This window comes from Peromyscus leucopus, chromosome 5 (assembly GCF_004664715.2).
Source record: "Peromyscus leucopus breed LL Stock chromosome 5, UCI_PerLeu_2.1, whole genome shotgun sequence".
Lineage (NCBI taxonomy): Eukaryota > Metazoa > Chordata > Mammalia > Rodentia > Cricetidae > Peromyscus > Peromyscus leucopus.
Genome location: NC_051067.1, coordinates 46564538 through 46583823, shown reverse-complemented (window position 1 = coordinate 46583823; position 19286 = coordinate 46564538). Strand labels below are relative to the sequence as shown.

General features: G+C 41.0%; 1 protein-coding gene across 2 annotated transcripts in view; it reads left to right on the top strand.

The window, feature by feature from the left end:
- The window catches only part of Gli3 (GLI family zinc finger 3), a 265017-nt gene that overhangs the window by 134338 nt on the left and 111393 nt on the right, over positions 1-19286 (top strand). For both annotated transcript variants that reach the window (XM_037205928.1, XM_028860020.2), the window contains one exon: positions 14514-14619. In XM_037205928.1, the coding sequence (XP_037061823.1) occupies positions 14514-14619 (106 nt within the window). The remainder of the gene's footprint in view (positions 1-14513; positions 14620-19286) is intronic.

The following is a 19286-nucleotide window of genomic DNA, read 5'->3' as shown; positions in this document are numbered from 1 at the left end:
GTCACTAAGGACCTCTTAAAAAGCTAGTTTTACATAGATTCTTCACGGAGAACTAAAATCAGGATGGAAGACTAACATTTTTGTCTTCATTTTGTGTCCTACTTTCCATTGGCACAGAGATAAGGGACCACACACTTTGGCAATATTACTTATCTACGAATACCTCTTGTTCCTGCCCCAGCTCATAACAATGCCTGGGAGACTCAGGGGCCACTGGACACCTTTATTACTCGCTGCAGTGTGGCCACAGTGAAGAACTCTACGGTTTTCACCATCACTCATCTCTTTGTCATATATGGCCAGATGGTTGAACTGAGCCTGGTAGAGCTGCCAGAGTGAGAGCCTTTGCTCTGATAACCTCACTCAGGTTACAGGCACAGGACCCCAGCCAGGGGAGGCAGACAGCAATCAAGGAGCCTTGGACTCCAGGCCAAGTTCTGTCACTTCCTACTTTCTTGGATCTCTGCTTTCTCATTTGTAAAGAATGGATAGGAACACTCACTTCTCTGAATGTTCTGTAAACAAGAAAATTCGTGAAAACTGTTTTAGCATCTATGGAGGCTCAGTAAGTGATAGTCATTTACCATCTGAGTGTACCTGGATATAAATTTTTTTTCATGGTTTCAGGAGTTACTGAGGGATGAAGATGTGGAGAACCCTTCTGTGCCTTAGGATGGGGGACGGGGGAGAGGAACAGGGACGAGCATTGCCTGAGCCATCAGACCAACTGCAGAGCTGTGGATATCCACATAAATGTGTTTCTTATCTTGTGAACTGGGACACTATGTCCAAAAGGACTCAGAAATAGCAATAAGTCCTTAAGTTACATACTATGGGATTCATGGGCTCCTTTCCTATATCACTTACTGCCTTGAACTCTTATGGGAAGTAAATAGGACAGGCTCATTTTGGCTTGACATTTTAGATGAAATAAATATGTTTCATGACTGTAGTTGTTATTGTAATTTGTTTATTAGGAACTATGGTTTAAAACAGAGAACACTTCCAGCTGCCATGGACGTGATGGAGAACAGATGTATTATTCTGGCAAGGGCACCCCAGTTGAGGGTCATGTGTCCTTGGGGTGCTGAACCTGAATTTGGGAGAACGGGAAACTGAGAAGAAAAGATGACATTTCTAGGGACTCATACTAAAAAAAAATGACAAGTTTGGTGCCAAGATGTTTGGCAGGTCACTCTGTATGGCAGTACATGCCATTAATCCTAGCATTTGGGAGGTAGAAGCAGGTGGATCTCTGTGTGAAGCCAGCTTGTTTGACATAGAGATTTCCAGGCCAGCAGGGGCAATATGGTGAGACCCTGTCTCAAACAAAAGGAGGTAACTGACAGACACATCGTCATCCACTGGGTCTGTGGATTTCTCTCAGTCATGAAACCTATGCTTTGTTTTAAATGGATCAAGAATCTTAGCTTCTTCTAGCGCTAACCTTTAATAATACAAATGACTAAGAATTGTGGGAAGCATTCTTGCTCTCTGGAAATGTATGTAGACTGCACTCCTTTGCAAGTGGCAGCTCACCGAGGATGTAAGAGGAGGGTGTCCTTTTTGTGAGGTTATGTCCCCATTCAGCAGGACAGAAGAACATCCTGGTTGGGGCTGTGGGTCCTAAAACTGTAATTGTGCATTCAGGTGAAACAGACAGATACAGACTCCCAAAGAAGACTGGTTCTTAGAAGCCCATGGAAACAAAGGGATGCCACTGAATTTAGATGTCCATGAACTAATTTATAAAGATTGAGTCCATGAAACTTGTCTAGAAACCAGTGGCCATTTTGGGGAGAGTGAGGAGAGGATGCAGATAGAGAATACCTGGAGACTTTGTGGAGTCTGAGCCTGTTTAGATGAGGTGAGGAGCTAGCCATCAAGGTCACCCACCCAGTCACAGTAGGGAATTGACAGGAAATCTTGTGGCCTCAGAAAGCACAGACCCTGTATAATCAAAGACTTCTGTTTCCTGAGAGTAGGTCCAGGGTTACTTAGCTCCCATGGAAGGAGTGTCCCCGGTGGCCCCCATCTGAATAGTAAGATTTGTAGATACTCCCAGAGTTTTTACTGCCCTAGTCCTAAGAGCGGAACGATCGTCCTTTGAATTCCTCTTAGATTTTCTGACCATTTCAGCTTGCATTGCTTTTAGGAAACAGGGAGAGGAAGGGAAAAATGAAGACCAGTTGTCCTCAGTGGGCACTGCTGGTTTGGGAGCTCAGGCGAGGTGCCTTATTAAAGGTATTCAGAGGTATTCCAAAGCTTTGCCATGGAGTTGGGTGCACTAAGAGGTGGCAGATTGGAAATAATGTGGGATTTATTCAGCATTCCAGATAGAATTAAACTAAGAGTCAAGAAGGGAAGCCACATGAGATAGTGATGAAAACTAGCCAAGGAGGGTGTGTGTGGAACTTTAGGGAGTGGATCTTGGAATAGCTGGAGCTGTCATGCAAATCCCTGTGGGTTTGGCATCTGTGTATTCAGGTAACTTTGGAGTAGCTATTGTCCAGACTTACGGGGCTGGAGAAGTTGCTCTTAAGAAGAAAGAATTTTAGAATCCCTTAGATGATAACATTTGCTATAAGCCCACGTGGCTAACATCTTTGAGGATGTCTGCAGAATGTGTGACTGGAGGCTGCTTTAGAATTGCAGGGGAAAGGAAATTAGGAAGTGTTTTCCTGCTTGCGTTCTCATGAGCCAAGCATGTGAAAGGGATTCCTTTCCCCTGAGCAGTGGGGGAGTCTTTCCTTTCTCTCATTTCCTCCTTCATTCTTGCAAAGCAGCCTCGGCTGTGCTTTATTATTTTACAGTCATGGTGAGAGAAGCTCTTAAAATAAACTCATTGCTTAAAAGCTTTGTGTGTTCTTGCTAGACAATGAGAGTTCAGAGTTTAAGAGACAAGAAAGTGGGGCCTTTTAATGCTCCCAGTATGCAATAAACATGCTGGAATTTCAGTGGAATCCAAAGGCATACAATACTAGCATGAAGCGCAGGCTGTAGGACCTTTGATGTTATTGACAGAAAGAGGGTGGGGGCAAAGGGGCCCCTGTCATTTCTGTCAGGAGCCTTTAAACTTTCGACCTCCAACCTTTTGTGTCAAAGAGCTCCTTGCAGATGGGTATTAGCAGCCTGATCAAGTATCCTGAATGCACCGGAGCATCACCATTTTCTTGGTTGCAAAGGAGTCCTTGAAAAGATTTTCGTGCTCACTGTGGCAGTATTATTACTGAGTGCCACCAATAATCTGTCCCGTCCTGTGGATGTGGTAGGGCTGGGAATTACAGTGCCCACATGAAACCATCCTTTGCCCAGCAGGCTAGAAGGTGAATTTCAGAGCCCTAAGGTTTGGATTAGGATGTGTAGATGTGAGCTGGACATCTGGTTCTGGAATACTGAGTTTAGGGAGCGTGTGGAAATCGACACAGAATTCTGAAGGGAAGGCAAGCCAGGCCTGGGGGCTTCCTCTTTTTGCCTGTTGCTGGAGGCCTCTTAGGTAGATGGATGTTTCCTGTAATGCCCGGGAGGGAGATCTGCCTCAAGCCACTGTTGCCATTGTGTGACCTCTTTTCTTTGTTGTCTTCCTCCTCACTCTTTCAGTTGTTGTATAATAAACATTTGTGTGTTCCTGGTGGCTGCTTAAGGATAAGTGAGTCTCTTCAGCTCTCAGCAACCCAGGTGGCTGAGGTGTGAAAGCAGACAGTTATGATCTGGTGTTGTGAGTGTGAAATAGGACTTGTGAGCACTATGCCTGGCAAGATAGAGGGGTGCAGCAAATGACACATGGTGTGTGTCTGGGGTATTCCACTATGACTGCAAAGGCCTATAGTCTAGTAAGCAAAGAAGGCAGCAGGACATGGTACAGCCCCTCTGTGAGGTCCACAGGAAGCAGTAACATCAATTTGCTTGAATTACAAAGAGAGGAGGCAGGAGCACACAACCTCAAGGAAGCACCAGTAGGCTGACTTAGGAAGTGGCGTTTTCATTCTGTCATCAGTAGTTGCTGAGACACAGATGACAACACGTGTATTCTAGTTTATTTAGGTTCTACTTTTCCTCCATACCCTATCAACAGGGACTCTGACCCTTCCACACTGTACCAAGCCTCTTCTGATCTCCATGACCCCTTCGTACCTTCGAGACCAGCACCACCTAGGTGCCTCCAACATACCATCATGCTCTAAATGCAGCCCGCCCACCTTGGGCCAGTTCTGTGCACTGATTCTGAGGAAGTATTTTCCTGTTGTTCTGATGAAGTGTGGAAGATTGCACTCAGTGGCACTCTTATTAACCACAGCTTATGCTTCACCTCCAGCTCTATAAGCACTCTATTTTCCTGATGAAATTACATGAAAGATTTCATTTCAATGGTGCTGATCTTTTGTTATTAATAACTGATTCTTCAACCCCAGCTGATCAGCATACACAGATTCTCAGTGTAAAATATGACATGGGTGCCATCCTAAGGCTTGACACTTTGCTTTCCTCTGAAACCTCTCAAGCCAGATTCCCACAGTCCGTATTTTCAAGTTTCCCCAACAACAAGGTGCTAAGCTCTAAGCTCTCAACAACTTTTGTAGCCCAGAGTTCCAAGATCCTTCACAGTCCTCCAACAAAATAGTATGAAGTCATTAAAAAGCCACATGGTCAGTCAGTTCTATCATAGTAATACCCCACTCTTGGTACCAATTTCTGTTCTACCTTCCTTCTGTAGCTGTGCCAAATACCATGACCAAAAGCAGCAACACTGGGAAGGAAAGGGTTTATTTGGTTTAATTTGCAGGTTATAGTCTGTCATTAATGGAAGAAGCGATGGTACCTCAAAGCAGTAACTTGAAGCAGAAACTATGAAGGAATGCTGCTGGCTAGCTCACTGCTTTGAGTGGCTTCTTTATTTAACTCAGGACCACCTGCCTAAAAATGTGATGCACACAGTGGGTGGGCCCTTCTACATCAATTCACAATCAAGGCCATTCTTCATAGACATGCTGACAGACCAATTTGATGTGGTAAATCCTTCAGTTGAGATTCTCTTCTCAAGTGACTGTAGGCTGTGTCACATTTACAGTTAAAATTAAGTAGGACAGTGTGTTAGCCTTTTGTCTTTATGACCAAATATATGACAGAAACCATTTAAAAGAAGCGAACTTAATTTTAGCTCATGGTTCTAGAGGGTTCAGTCCATTGTCTTTTGATCCCACTTGGTTAGGAAGAATATCATGGCAGTAGGAGCTTGTGGTAGAAGGAAGCTCTTCAGTTCATAGCCAGTCAGGAAATAGAGAGCAAGACAGGAAGTGGCCAGAGAAAGCATGTTTCCAACTCGATGCTTTAGTGACCTCCTTCCTCTTGCAAAGCACTATCTCCGGAAGTTTCCAGAACATCTTCAAATAGTACATTGAACATTCAAAACATGAACCTGTGGGGAGCATTGCATACTCATTACCATAACAGGGGTGATTCATTATCAGCAGATGGGACAGCATATAACATGGACACAGATGGCTGCCTGAGGAGTCCCCATTCCCAGGTGGAGATCCTGGGCTTAGCTAGACTATCAAGGCTAGAAGGCCTCAATGCGTGGACTGAATGAAGATGGGTAGGTTATTTTGTACACCACATATTTGACAAAGGGAGGTTCATGGTCCATTCTGGGCTTTAGGTAAGTATGAGGAGCATAGTATTCCCGCCATCCTTGGAGGATACATTTCATTACTCCTTATGGAAGCCTGTGGCAAAGTATAGTTTATAAATTAGGTGCTGTGATTGATAAACAATAACTAAAAATCAAATCAAACAAATATAATGCTGTATTTTAAAAAGTTACAGAAATGAAATCTTTGTCAAAATATGTGCGATATTTCTTGGTAGCTAAACAGTGGATAATGTGGAATCCTATATAATTTAGATAAGAAATGATGAAAAAACCTAAACTCTGACTGTGTTAATTGTCTAAGAGCATTGACTTTGAAGTCCCACGTCTTGTGCTCTTTCCCCACAGGCCACTGACAGATGCCTTAACTGGGTTTCCCATCTATTTGTGTAGGATTTCCTTGCTTCTCAGGGCCAAGACATATGAAGAATAAATGGCATCAGCTGTCTAACGGCTTCTTATGCTTTAAAAACATAAACATATTCTGTGGATTCCATTTATTTTCACTATCATTTTGATTATTGTTGTTATTGAGGCAAACAGTGGAAAAACTTTAGCTCTTCGTTGACAGGAATGATAAATGGGATAATGGTAGAAATTAAGCAGAGAGGGGAATAACCCATTCTTTAAAAAACTTGTCTAATTTTGAACAGAAAGAATGCATGTGTCATTCATTTCTTGTTTAATTCTCTCTCCTTCTCCACCCCCAGCATTGGGAACTAATTTAGGTATTTCTGCATGCTAAGCACGTTCTCTACCACTGAGAAATATGGTTGCCAGCCAGCATACTCAAGATGTTGGTGGTTTTCCATTGACTTTAGTGATGCACGGCTCTCTGGCTAGTGAGCATTTTTCTCCTTGGTAGATCCCTGGAGGCCAATGTCAACACTCAGAGCCTTGTGCCAGACCTCTCCAGGAAGACTTGGGTATGTGGTACCTGATTGCTCCTCGGGGTTCATACTTCAAATACAGGGTTGAGAGAGAAGTTGAGGACTTATAACTGTGCCTGCATTTCTGTCCACTGATAGTGATCCTGTCTCATGTGTGCCCTGGTAGTAGATGGAAAGACTGTCTCACTTGTTTCACAGGCCTTATTTTATGAGACTTGGGGTGGATCTAAACAGATACTGGAATTTTCTTCCATCCTGATACTGGGAAATACAGAGAGATAAGACAAAGACACAAGGACAGTAAAACAGCTTTAGAAATGCTGTTTTCAAGGTGGCTAAGGGGATCCATGCATGCAGATTCTAAATTTACAGTGCTAAAAAGTACTTGAAATACTTTTGGTTCTTTTGGATAGAACACGACTCCTAGACTTCACCTTTGCTGGGCTTTGGTTTCCTAACTAATTTAGGTGACTTCTGAGTATATTAACTCCATGGCCCCTGCATGTGGAACTAAGGTTGATGGCCACTTATTACGAATACACTGTACGTAGCCTCTGCTTTTTCAGCATATGTGCCAAGAATCCAAATACATATTTTTGTAGCTATGGGTTTGACTTTTGAATTGTGCTATAAAAAGTACTGATCTTTATAAAAGTATTGATGAAAGAATTTGTCACTAAAAACTAACTTATCTTTTAGCCTCCAAGCTTATTTATGGTCAACAAAATCCATTATTAGCATATTTCAAAGAAATAGGTTTGTATGCTTTTATGTGATTTCCTTGGGTGAGTTTAAAGATTAGGTACAATAGCTGTGTACCTTCTCATACTTCTCTTTGCTGCCTCTCTGCTTATTTTTTTTTTTCTCCCTTGTCTTGGCATGGAAGGCTGAAAATCAGAAGTATGATAGATTATACCTGTATGAGGAAGCATAGACTAGACACATTCCAGAGAGTCTGGGTGGCCTGTATGGAGGTATGGTTTTGTTATATGCCTTTGGCCATCCAGTAGATGAGATCTAGAGATGAGAAGCCTGCAAATCTGTTGACAAGAGAAGGTAGATGTTTCTAGAAATGAACAGAAGCAACAGTTTCTTCCCTACCCAGGACACAGTTGAGGTAACAAAGTCTGATGATTCTTTTGTCAAGTCACGTGTTAGAGCATCATACATCACTGTCTTGTGGAAAACTACAATTATGTCTGCTAAAGGCCACAGCATGAATTTGAGTACTACAAAGAGGATGAATTGTAATGTGATGAGAGTGCCATGGTCGGTAGCAGTTAGATCTAAAATATCAGTTAAATTAATTTTATATTGCCTACGTGATTGCACAGAAGATCTAGTGAAGACTTGGCATTTGAGTAGTTGGGAAATATATACATGGGCATTAATAAACTTAGTCAGAAGTTCAGGCACTTGCCAGAAGTACAGAGTTCTTGGATTTTAGAAATAGTAGGTGTTTTGTTTATTTAGGTTTTGCTAGTCAACCTTCAATGAAAACCTGTACATGTTTTGCTTATTTTAAACTTAAATTTGAAAAATTAAGTGATTATCATGGTCTGATAGATTTAGAGTTGATTTTGTTCATAGTATTTGTCTTAGCAGTTATCTGGTTCTTAGAGGTTTTGCTAAAACTAGATGTGTCTTACTGGCGTGAACAGCTTCACTCTAAAAATATTCCTAAACACTGCAGGTTGACATTTAAGGTGTTGTACCTATGTAGTAGTAGTGTCGCTCAAGTAGATTTCTGAATGTATATAAAAATTGACACGTTTTCTGAGCTGTAAAAAGTTTTGAAAACTACCTCCTGATCTAATAACAGGTATGTCAAACCTTTGTTGTAAATTTGGGTTTTGTGGACCTTATGTTGTATCTCATAAGACTAGAAGGTGTAGCATGAATCCTAATTGGTCTTAATAAAAACTTGGAGCCAGATATCAGGGTAAATGCTGAAAAGTCAGAGAGACAAAGGAATAAATCATAGCCACCTCTCACCTCAACAACTCCTCAGCCAAAAAGAGAGTGAGTTCCTGTCTCAACCTCCCTAGTGCTGGGATTAAAGGTGTGTGTGCCTCCCAAGTACTGGGAGCAAAGGCATGAGATCCTAAGTGCTGGGATTAAAAGTGTGTGCCACCGCACTGACTGGCCTCTATGGCTATCTGGTGGCTGGCTTTGCCCTCTGATCTTCAGGCAAGCTTTATTTATTAGATCATACACAAAATATCACCACAAGAAGGTTCTACCACTGTTGTGTGAATGTGGCTAACAGGAACCAGATAGACAAATGAGCAAGGCAGTATTTCATTAAAACTTTAATTACAGAAGTTGAATTGTCTGATAGCTCCATTTTCTTTTTGTAGTATGTGCTCTCCAAGTCAAGCCTTCTACCATGCTATGAAGTGACAAACGGTTTCTTTGAGTACATCTAACACAATTTCTACAGTATGTGGAGCCACAGTTTTTTAAGACTTTCATGACATTGTGTCATTTGATCATAAATAACACTGTCACATAACACTACATCTACATCTGCTGGGTGCAGGTCCCTCCACATCATCTTGTGCCATATAAACATGATGATGCATATTCATGACTCTCAAGAAGTTTCAAACTCGATGCAGCATATATTTAAGAAGAACAGCATCATGGTACTCCATGGGATGATGCTACAGGGATATACTGAACAGGCCTATTCTATTCATGTGCAGTAAGACTCCTTAGATTCCTCTCAGCAAACTGTGGAGAAACAAAGACTGTCTAACTCAAGGCTTAAGGTTTGTGGTGAAGTATCTAGAATGTCTCCTGAGGGGCTAGATCAGTTCTTCTTGGGTGCCATGCTGTCCAAAGGCAGGAGTAGCAAGAGTCTGCACTAATGAATCAGTCTGGATCTTAAAAAAGTCAGCTGTTACAATGTCTGCCTCAGGCCACTGGACCCTGGAAGAGGTGATGACTGAAAATGCCTCAAGTTCAAAAGAAGCCGTGGTAAGGTCTGGGATGTGTCTCTGCACAATTCCATCGGCGGAGTTCCTTACCATTGCTTTTGCTTTTCCTTCCTCTGTTTCTTCCCGCCTCCCCAGCTTGAGACCTTGTGTTATATGAGGTGGGGGTTTGTATTGAATTTAGCCCAGTGGATTTCGGCACGGAAGCCCATGCATCCTTCTAATGGTCTTTCTACTGACAGCGGGTACGGGGGTGACTAACAGCAGGTATAGCATTCCCAGCTCTGGTCTTGAAACAGTCACAAGCCAGACCCCTTTGGTATCTAAATCACCCAGGAGGATTTCTGCACCTGGCTGTTTACTTCTGTTGATGTCTCATCTACTGCCTCCTGGGCTATCAGGCCATTCTGGCATCATTTGGTGAATTACTCCTTCAGGGCACTGAGTTGACTTTGATCTCTCTCTTTTTTAATCTACAATTTTTGTATGTAAATTTCAAACCTTAAAAGACTGTTTCCCAGGATGGCATCCAAGAGATCTGATAGCCTGAGGATACTAAAACTATTTCTTGGGAGAGGGCTGCAACCATGAGTCCTTGGTTGTTCCTTGGCTGTAGATTTTCTGATCAACCCGTGCTCTTGTGAATAGACCTCAAACTCAATCCCTCTCATTTCGAATGAACCCCCTAATACTTAGCGTGATGACGGGCAGTGTGAGGCTGAATACTGACAACTCTACCCAGCTCAAATATTTGCACTATGTACTTCTATTTAAAGGTATATAAGCCAATTACATATTCATAAGGTTAAAAGACTTTTATGCTAAGGGCTTTGGTAGGACACACCTTTCAAATCTCTGTTTAGTATATGAGGCCTCTGGTACCACAGTCAAACCTTGTGCAAATCTGTAATAAATCATCTTTGCAGCCATGCCTGTGTATAGTCCACTGCTTACCACGGCTCTGCAGACCCACCCCTACCTGCTGGAATTTTAATTCTCTCAGTAAAATTGATTCTACCAGTACTGCACATTATTCTCCCTGTCTTCCATTTAGCGCGTTAGTTTGCTGACAGTAGAGTACACAGCACTTAGCAGCTGGTTTGTGGAACCATCAGTCAGGAAATTGTATGATAAATAGGAGGTAGCCAGGTTTAGTGGCACTTCCTTCTGCTTCAGCAGTTTTCGCCTGACTTTGGAGAAGTCATCACGGAGTGTTTTGTCACATCCTAGGGCAAAAGATGGCTATGGTGCTGTAACGTATTACACATATATTGAGTTATGATGCACCCCAGCTGCGCTGCTCATGTGTAAAAAATAAACCTTGAGGTGGCTGATTATAATGGCTGCTGGCCACAGGGACCTTTTCTTGTCTTGTGGGTTTTCTTGGACAGCTTTGGGTCTGTGATGGAATGAACTGCTGATGCATAGAAACAACAAACCAAGATGCAGGGTGAGGTGGACGGGCATTGGTGGACTCGGGAACGTCTTCTGAGGAATGTAGGGTCACTCATGTGTCCACATGTGAGAGGAGTGCATGTTCTGCATTTTATTCTTATCATTTCAGGCTATGTCGAGCGTGATTTGAATTAAGAGGGGTTGTCTTTACCAGTTCCCCAAAAGTGGTTTAAGAGGGGTGATTTCTGTGAATAGCCAATGAAAGCCACAGTTCACATGAGCTTCAACAGTTCAGAAAATCCTGTTTAAACTTAATCAATAGGAAAGCCTATGAATTGCAAAACACTAAACTGTAACCAGTTGTCTTTTGGTCACATAACGTCACATCTGTTAATTTTCTGTCCTTTATTTAGACCCAGTTCTGGAATTAATAATTCTTAACTTTCCTTGAGCATAACACTTTATGTAAACAGCACTACAAGATGTACTTATAATTAACTTTCAAACTCACAGAGCTCTGTAGACTTAACAGGTGAGGACTTCACTAAATGCCACAGTCGCTGTATTGGAGATTTTCCTCCCATGACTAAAACTGCAACGGAACTTTTCTTGAAAATGATAAGATGGGAAAATGCATTCAAGGTCAGCAGTCATATTGTACGCTGTCACAGGGGAGAGACTCTTGACACTCATTTGGCACTCTTGATTTTATTGGATTAGCTGTTTGGTCCCCTTTCCTATGTATATAATCTCTGCGACTTCATTGTATAGACTCATATAAAAGGTAATGGCTTATTTCTAGGATATGGGAGGTATTCATTAAATATGGATACATTTGCATACTTTATGCCTCTGGATGTGAAACATTGTGTTGAAATCAGTCATAATTCTTAGTTGCACCCAGATGGAAACAACAAAATGCACTTACCATCCTTTTATCTGGTGGATTAATGTTAACAGCACAGTCAGGAACCAAAATGTAAGAGAGTAAAACTCTTACGTTCCAGCCCCAACACAGTTATGGCGGTACCACCCAAGACAGGTGCATATGAGAAACCCTTCAGAAGTGAGCCATACTTTATGATTGTATAATTTCCACACAGTTCTATTAAATGTGTTTCTTCAGTTTCCAAGAATGATGAGGGTGGGGTAGGATGGGGTGCTGCAGAGCCAAGCCTGTTTTGGTGTGGAAAGGAAGGAGAGACTACCCATATTTGATGATCACCTGTCTTTATGCTAGTTTTTTGATTGTGATTAATGTGAGTTTATTTGAAAATTAAAAGTTTCAGACACATTCAGTGAGAATCTGGCAGACTTTCTAACTAGTCTCAGAGACTGTTCCATTTAGTTTCATGTTGTCTTAAGGAGGATGAATAAGATACTTCCATCAAAAGTGATTAAATAAATTAGGACATTTTGGCTTTCTATAGGGTGACTTTTCATCTTAGAATTGCTGAGTTAAGTGTAACAGTGAATTTGCCACATGGCTGAATAAACTTCTACCCTAAACTCAAACTTAGCAAGCTGAGTGATGCCCCATTACAGTAGAACTGGCTTACATCCTTGAGTACTAATTGTTAAAATACAGTTGAGTTTTTTCGTATGTACTTATGCATTGTGTGAGGTGTAACAAGTGACCAGGTAACCCCACCTGATGAACTTCATGCTGCCACAGTGACACTGATTTGATAATACCAAATTAATTCCTTCCCTGCTTCTATACTGTTCACTCCCTCCTTGCCTGATAGGACAATAAAAATTCATTGAATAAGTGACATTGCTCGGTTTCATTGACCTCTTGTACTGTTTTCTAGGTTTTGAACATTGCTGGATACCTAGTGAAAATGCAGTTTGGGGACCCTCCTTGGTGGGCCACATGTATTCAGTCAGTGCATAATCACAGTTTTTCCCTCTTAACTTTTTGTTCTAAAGTATACTTAGATCTTTAAAGGAAGGTTGCAAGGGGACCACCACCCCTCTAAAAAAATGTGAGGGAGCAGAGCTTACATTCTAAAAGGTATTGAGGAAAAATGGGAACTAGGAGGATCTAGAGGGCTAAAATGAAATTCATCTGGATTCAACAGTGTAATAGTCACCACGTCCACTTAACTTTTATCACTTGGTGTTCTTATTTGGGGTGCATCGTTGCTGACTTACTCAGAGGTGCAGTTCACACACTTGCCTGCTGTACTTGGTGCAGTTTCCCAGACCATGTTGCCTGGTTTCGTACTTTCCAGTGACTGATTTGGATGCACAAAACCTGCTTATCGAGCGTCTGTTTGACTTGACTCTAAGCTTGCTAATTATAATCTTCAGAGTCCTTGAAGTAACAGGTACCATTCTAGGGTTTGTTTGCTGTGCATATCCGTTCCCAGGAGTGCTCTGCTGTGTGTCCCTCTGCTGTGACAGGTGACTGTCCGTGCTCAGTGGCAGGCTTTCAGGATCATGTTCTGGCGTGTTTGCTGTAATATCACTTAGCACTGGTGCTAAATATACTGGTTTGAGTCTCCTTTATTTTGTTCCTTGGAACGTGGACAAAACATTAGTACAAATCATCAGTCATACTTCTAGTTATAAAACCCATTCAAATTCTCTTCAATTTGTATAGCACATCACTATATTTCAAATAAAACTTTATTTTCAGACTTCCAGAGACAATGGGTAGAAGTAAATTTGGGTAAGGAGGTTATGTAAATTTGAATACATACACAGGACCTAGAAGATGGTGGACAGGATGTGAGGAAGAACAGAAGGAATGGCTACAGTGACAGTGGTAGCCTCAGTTTCCCCAGATCTCCCTCTGTGATGATGCACAGTAGATCTGATCATCACTCCCAGTCAGGTCCATGGGCCTCTTTTGGTAAAGAGGAAGTTTGACTACCCTGGTGTTGGGACTATGGAGGCCTAACTTAGGCCAAAGAGAAAGAGAAACATGCATCTAATTTTTTTAAACTATGTACATATATGTAAATGTATATACATAGATACCAGCAGAAGCCATGGGAAGAACACCTTTAAAAATACCAAGGGCATGACACTAAAACATTATGTTGCAGTGCGTTCATTTAAAATTTCATTTGGCAGTACAATTTTCTTTCTAGTTTTGTGTCTCCCATTTGCCTTCCCTCTGGGCAGCCTTCCTTCGTAGGTAGGAAGCTTTGCTGTTCCTCTTATTCTTACTGCTCTGGTGAGGCGTTAGGTACATTCACAGGCTCTACTTTCTCCAGAGCAGGCATGCATTATTTGCCTAGTCATATTTCCACAGTATGTCAGTGAGCCTCTTCATTAGCCTTCAAAATTTTTTCTAGAAATTCACTTTTAAAGTTTTATTTTTAATTATGTGTATGTGTGTGTCTGTATGGGGCTGTGTACACATGACTGTAGGTTCTCATGGAAGCCACACAAAGGCATTAGATCCCTTGGTAATGAGTTCTAAGAGGTTTTCAGCTACTGGACATGGGTGCTGGGAATCAAACTTGGGTCTCTCTGCAAGAGAGCAAGTCCTCTTAATCATTGATTCATCTCTTTGGTCCCAGCTCATGAAATTCTTAAAAGATTCCATGCAGTGAAATTGCCTTGAGTTGAAATGGTATCTCAAAGTATTCATTTTATGTAAGGTGTACTTTCTTTCCTTTTCAGACCCTCCTCATCTTTTCCCTGCCTTCCATCCTCCTGTACCAATTGATGCCAGACATCATGAGGGCCGTTACCATTATGATCCATCTCCTATTCCTCCATTACATGTGTAAGTATTAAAACGTTACCCATTAATGAAATGGATCTAAATACTGGCTTTTATGGCTTCGGAACTCTTAATGCATGTCTTCTGGGCTTTGAAGTTGCAATAGCAGTATAAGATTTACTCTGAAAACCTAGCAAAGCTCTGTCTGTTCCTAGATTCACTGAATCAGACCCTGTGCTTTCTGAGGATGCCTGTCACATTCTTTAGCTGGCAACTGTTTTTAGAATATTTTGCTGATGAGAGACAAACAGCTGTGAGTTATAAACTTAAAGGGTTAAAGTTAAACCTTAATGGAAGTTTGCCACTTAGAATATGTGTTTGGTTGTGATTTAGGTTTGAAGTTCTACATGCTAAAATTTTTGTTATATGAAGGTTCTGACCCAAGGATTACAATGAATCAAAATGAAATCTTTATGGAGGATTTTCAGAGTCCCCATGGCCCATATACCAACAGTCGCTTGATTGATGAGTATGTCACCCAAACAAAATGGCAAATGTGATTGAGCACATGGTTCATATAAGATAAAAGAAAAGAATGTGGTGATAAAATGTATTATAAAAGGGAAAAAACTCATGGAAATAAATATCTCACCTGGTTTTGAGGGGAAAGGAAAAGAATCGTGGGTTTACAAACTAACAAAACATTGTTTTGCAGTACCATCCAGAAAACTGTCATATACTATAATAATTGGACACATTCTCCAGGAGGGGCTGTTCCCTGCTAATGGCCTTGGTACACATGTAGTCATATGTAATAATCACCTCCTGCTCTGAGACATTGGAGTTAGAAAAGCACGAATAATACTTTGAAGAATAATGCTGGTTATATAGATGCTAGATTGCATCTCTCTGACTATTAGTTACAGCTGGGTAATTATATGGTTTGCTGAAGAAAAATGAAGTTGTTTTAAAACAAGTCCTCCTCTGTGAACAGAATTAATTGATATTAACAGTCCTAACTGCATGCCCAAGTACACATATAATATTTTACCAACCGTTTTTTGGATCCATCTCCCATTACTGAATTGTAATTTCAGTTCAGATTTGCCCGGCGGTGAGTAATAAATCTGCATTGAGACTTCTGTGAGCATTGCAAGAGAACGGGGGTATTTACAGAGGGAGAATACAGGAACTTGGGACTTATTCTTGTGACTTTTACTGGAATTCAAGCAGGGGTTTACAGCGTTCTGAAGTCTGCTAAAAATACACTCACTTAAAACCAAAGGACCAGTAGAAGTTCTGTTACACAGAAGGAAGTGGATTTGTAGCTGTGAGTTTACAAGATGATGTGTAACTTGCCTTGTCTTACAGAATCTTTATAATATGGATGGGACCGCATGGATCTTAGAAGGGATTCTATCCTGTACCTAGATCCCACAATATCTTAGAGACAAAGATGGCTAATTCCTCCCAGATTTGAGTCTTTCTGAAGAAGTAATTTAATCAGATATTCTATGGAATCTGGGAGTTCTTCACTCTTTCAAAAACCATGTTCTAGAGAAATTTTTTTAACTAACCTCAACTAATACGCTGAACTCTTTCCACTGGGCTTAATTGTAGATCATCTTAGAAGTGAATTCAAATAGGAAGTTATCACTTGAAACTCTACCTATTGGTTCTCTGGTGGTAACAGCAAAGCCTCCTATAACCCCTGTTGTATATTCTTGACCTTGCTTGAGTTCATAACAAAAGCAGTGACACAGATAAGGTTAGGTCATGTCTGGAGGAGCTGTGAGTTGACCATGGGCTTTTCCTTCATCTGTGACTCTGAACTGGGCTTTCTAAGCTTCCCAGTACTTTCTACTTTTTCAGCCAAGTTTTAAGATACTTAAGCAGTAATTGACTAAATTGTTCTTGAGCAGCCTGCATGTATCAAAGAGTTGTGATATAAGGCTGGTTGCTAGTTCTGAGGTTTCTGAGAGAATGTTGTGGCTGTGAGTATGGAACATGGAACCTCATGTCTGCAGTTCTCTGGGTAGATAATGAGTTTATAACATGGGCTCTCGGAGTTAGAGCAAGTCACATCTCCCTGCCTTTGTAGCATGACACTCTTTGGATTGTCTTCAATGCCTTTGCATGGTGAGCTGTGGCTCATGTTTGTTTTATCCCAGAGGCTGTGTCTACTACATCTTATGTGTACCCATTTATTGTCATAGTTTTCCTTTTGCTTGGTAATTTGTTAGGAATTGTCACTGCTCTTTGCTACTTGGTGGCAAGTTCTCAGCCTATGAACAGACAGACATGTAAATGGTGTTCAGGGCACAGCCAGGCTGGTCCAGTCTTTGAGGTGGTGGCTGAGCTATTAGAAGGTTTGAATTATCCTTTGGTTTTGCCACTCACCTGTGCTGTAGACTCAGGCAAATTCCCAGTGGTATGGTCCTTTCACTTTATTGAAATGAAGGAATCTGCTTTGCAGGAAGGGCTCAATAAAATAACAGTCATATATGTACTCTGCAAAGGTTGACTCTCTAAATGTATGATTAGGATTAATGTATACTGGCACCAAGTTTCTTCTGGTCATGCTTTATGATGACCTCAGCTGCCTCTACCCATCTGACAGGTGATAAGGGCACACCTGTGATTGTTAGAGCCGAGAGTGTTGATACCAAATGTGACCCATATGCCCAAATCTTCAAAGTAGTAACTGTAAAACAGAAAAGTATCTTTTGTAGAATTTGAATTCCAAAATGCTTGCCTTTTAATGCTTGCCTTCTAGAAAATGAAATCAAGTGAGCTTACTAAGCTTTTAGAGTGAATATTTTAATTACAAGAAGATAAAACTTGGAGATATTCTCATTATTTTGTAAACACAATTGTTCTTTTGGTGCCAACTTTAGAACCTAAATTATAAGTCTGCAAAATAAGGGTCTGTGTTGATGGAAATGCTGACAGACCAGTGTTCAGAAGGATGGCAGGCGCTGCGGTAATTATGCTATCATATTCCATCATTAAAGATTCTATTGAAAAGGTTTATAAATTGCCCCTCTTTTTAGATAAACCACCCTATATTAAGGCATCAATGATATGGTGCAGAATTAAATTAAAATCTCATAAAATGAAATATGTTCTGTATTAGCTGTTTGACACTTAATTTGCCTCTGAATGAGTAGAGGAAATCACAAATTAACCTGCTTTTGTTTTTCCAACCGTGGCTTATTAGGTGTTAGAACAACTGCAATTACAGCCTAATAATAACCAAGAAGCCTTATAAATATGTACGGAAATGTGTCAGCTTCTGCTTAAAAGCCAAGTTTGTTATAGGAAATGCCTTTAGCTTACCTCCTTGCTCTCACATTGTTAGCCACACTTTATGGATGAGCAGGGTAGCTCAAATATAGAAATTTAAATGGATTAAAATATAGTATTAGAAATAATGTAAAATTTATTAGTATTTCTTTTAGCTCAAAAGCATGAATTTAAATTTAAAAGGTATAACAAACGAGTCGTGGCATAGGCACTCTCTCTGTAGGTTGTCACATAAAATTGTTTTATGAAATGAACAATTGCTGCATCATGTTTATGTCATTCAAATAGGTTCTTAAACACTGAATCTGAGAACTCTTTCCTCATCTTGCGAGTTGTTCTAAATAAATTCGCCAGGGCTCATGCCCAACTGACATTGGAATGCCTCTTTCTCTCTCATACTGTTATGATCACAGATTCTATGTATAGTGAAACACAATGTTTTAGAGAAAACACCAAAGTCCAGGCAGCATATTGCTGAACGGGTTTGCTGCATCAGTGATCAACCAGACACACAGTACAGCAGTGTACGTGTGGTTTCTGTTCAGTCTTCTCTCTCTTGCCTGGCTTGAGTTGTTTACATCAGACTGTATCATAGCAAAGCCTGTGGGCCTTAAAGCCCTCTAGCCTACAACTTACTACCTGTTTTAAAAACTTCTTTGAAAATGTAGACAGTTGGTCAATTACATCTTGCTCCTCCTCAAGAATACACTCACATTTTCAAGTGACTGTTTTCTACAGCAGTGAAGAATGTGCTTTTGCATTTTGAGTGTGTATTTTAGGTGTTGGAACTTACTTGATCATGCTTCTTTTTAAAAGTAGGCATGATGCATTTTTAGAAACACAAATTATAAAGTGTTTTGAGTTCCAGTATGATTTCATTCACATTCATTTACGGTTCCCAGGGTGTTTTGGGGATCTATTCTGTATTTAAAAACTCTCTTGAGCCAAGTTTTTCTCATTCATGAACCAGTATGAATTAGATTTTTGGACTCACCCTTGCTTTATACTGAGATCCACAATTCATTTTCCAAAGCTGAGTCCTTAGTTACTAATCCATTGCAATAATTCAAGCCCCACTGATCTGATCTCCTTGCCAGTGGAACTGAGCACTCTGCTTGCCTCGTGCTGGGGATGAGAATAGCACTTCACTAGGCTGCCTCTCCAGCCAGCACACAGACGCTGGGGTGCGTCACCTTCCACTTTACTAATGCCTTTTAGAGAAGCTGCTCTCTCTTTGCTGTCCAGTGAGAAGGGAGCACTCTCATGGTTCTTTTCCTTGAGTCAAGGTGGCTCACATGGAGGCTGCCCAACTCACTGCAATCACTCTAAGAAGAGCTATTCTTTTCACAAGAAGTGAGCGGAAGTACAGGGAAGAGCATTAATATTAGCTTTGAAATAGAGTACACTGGGACAAGGAACGTCCG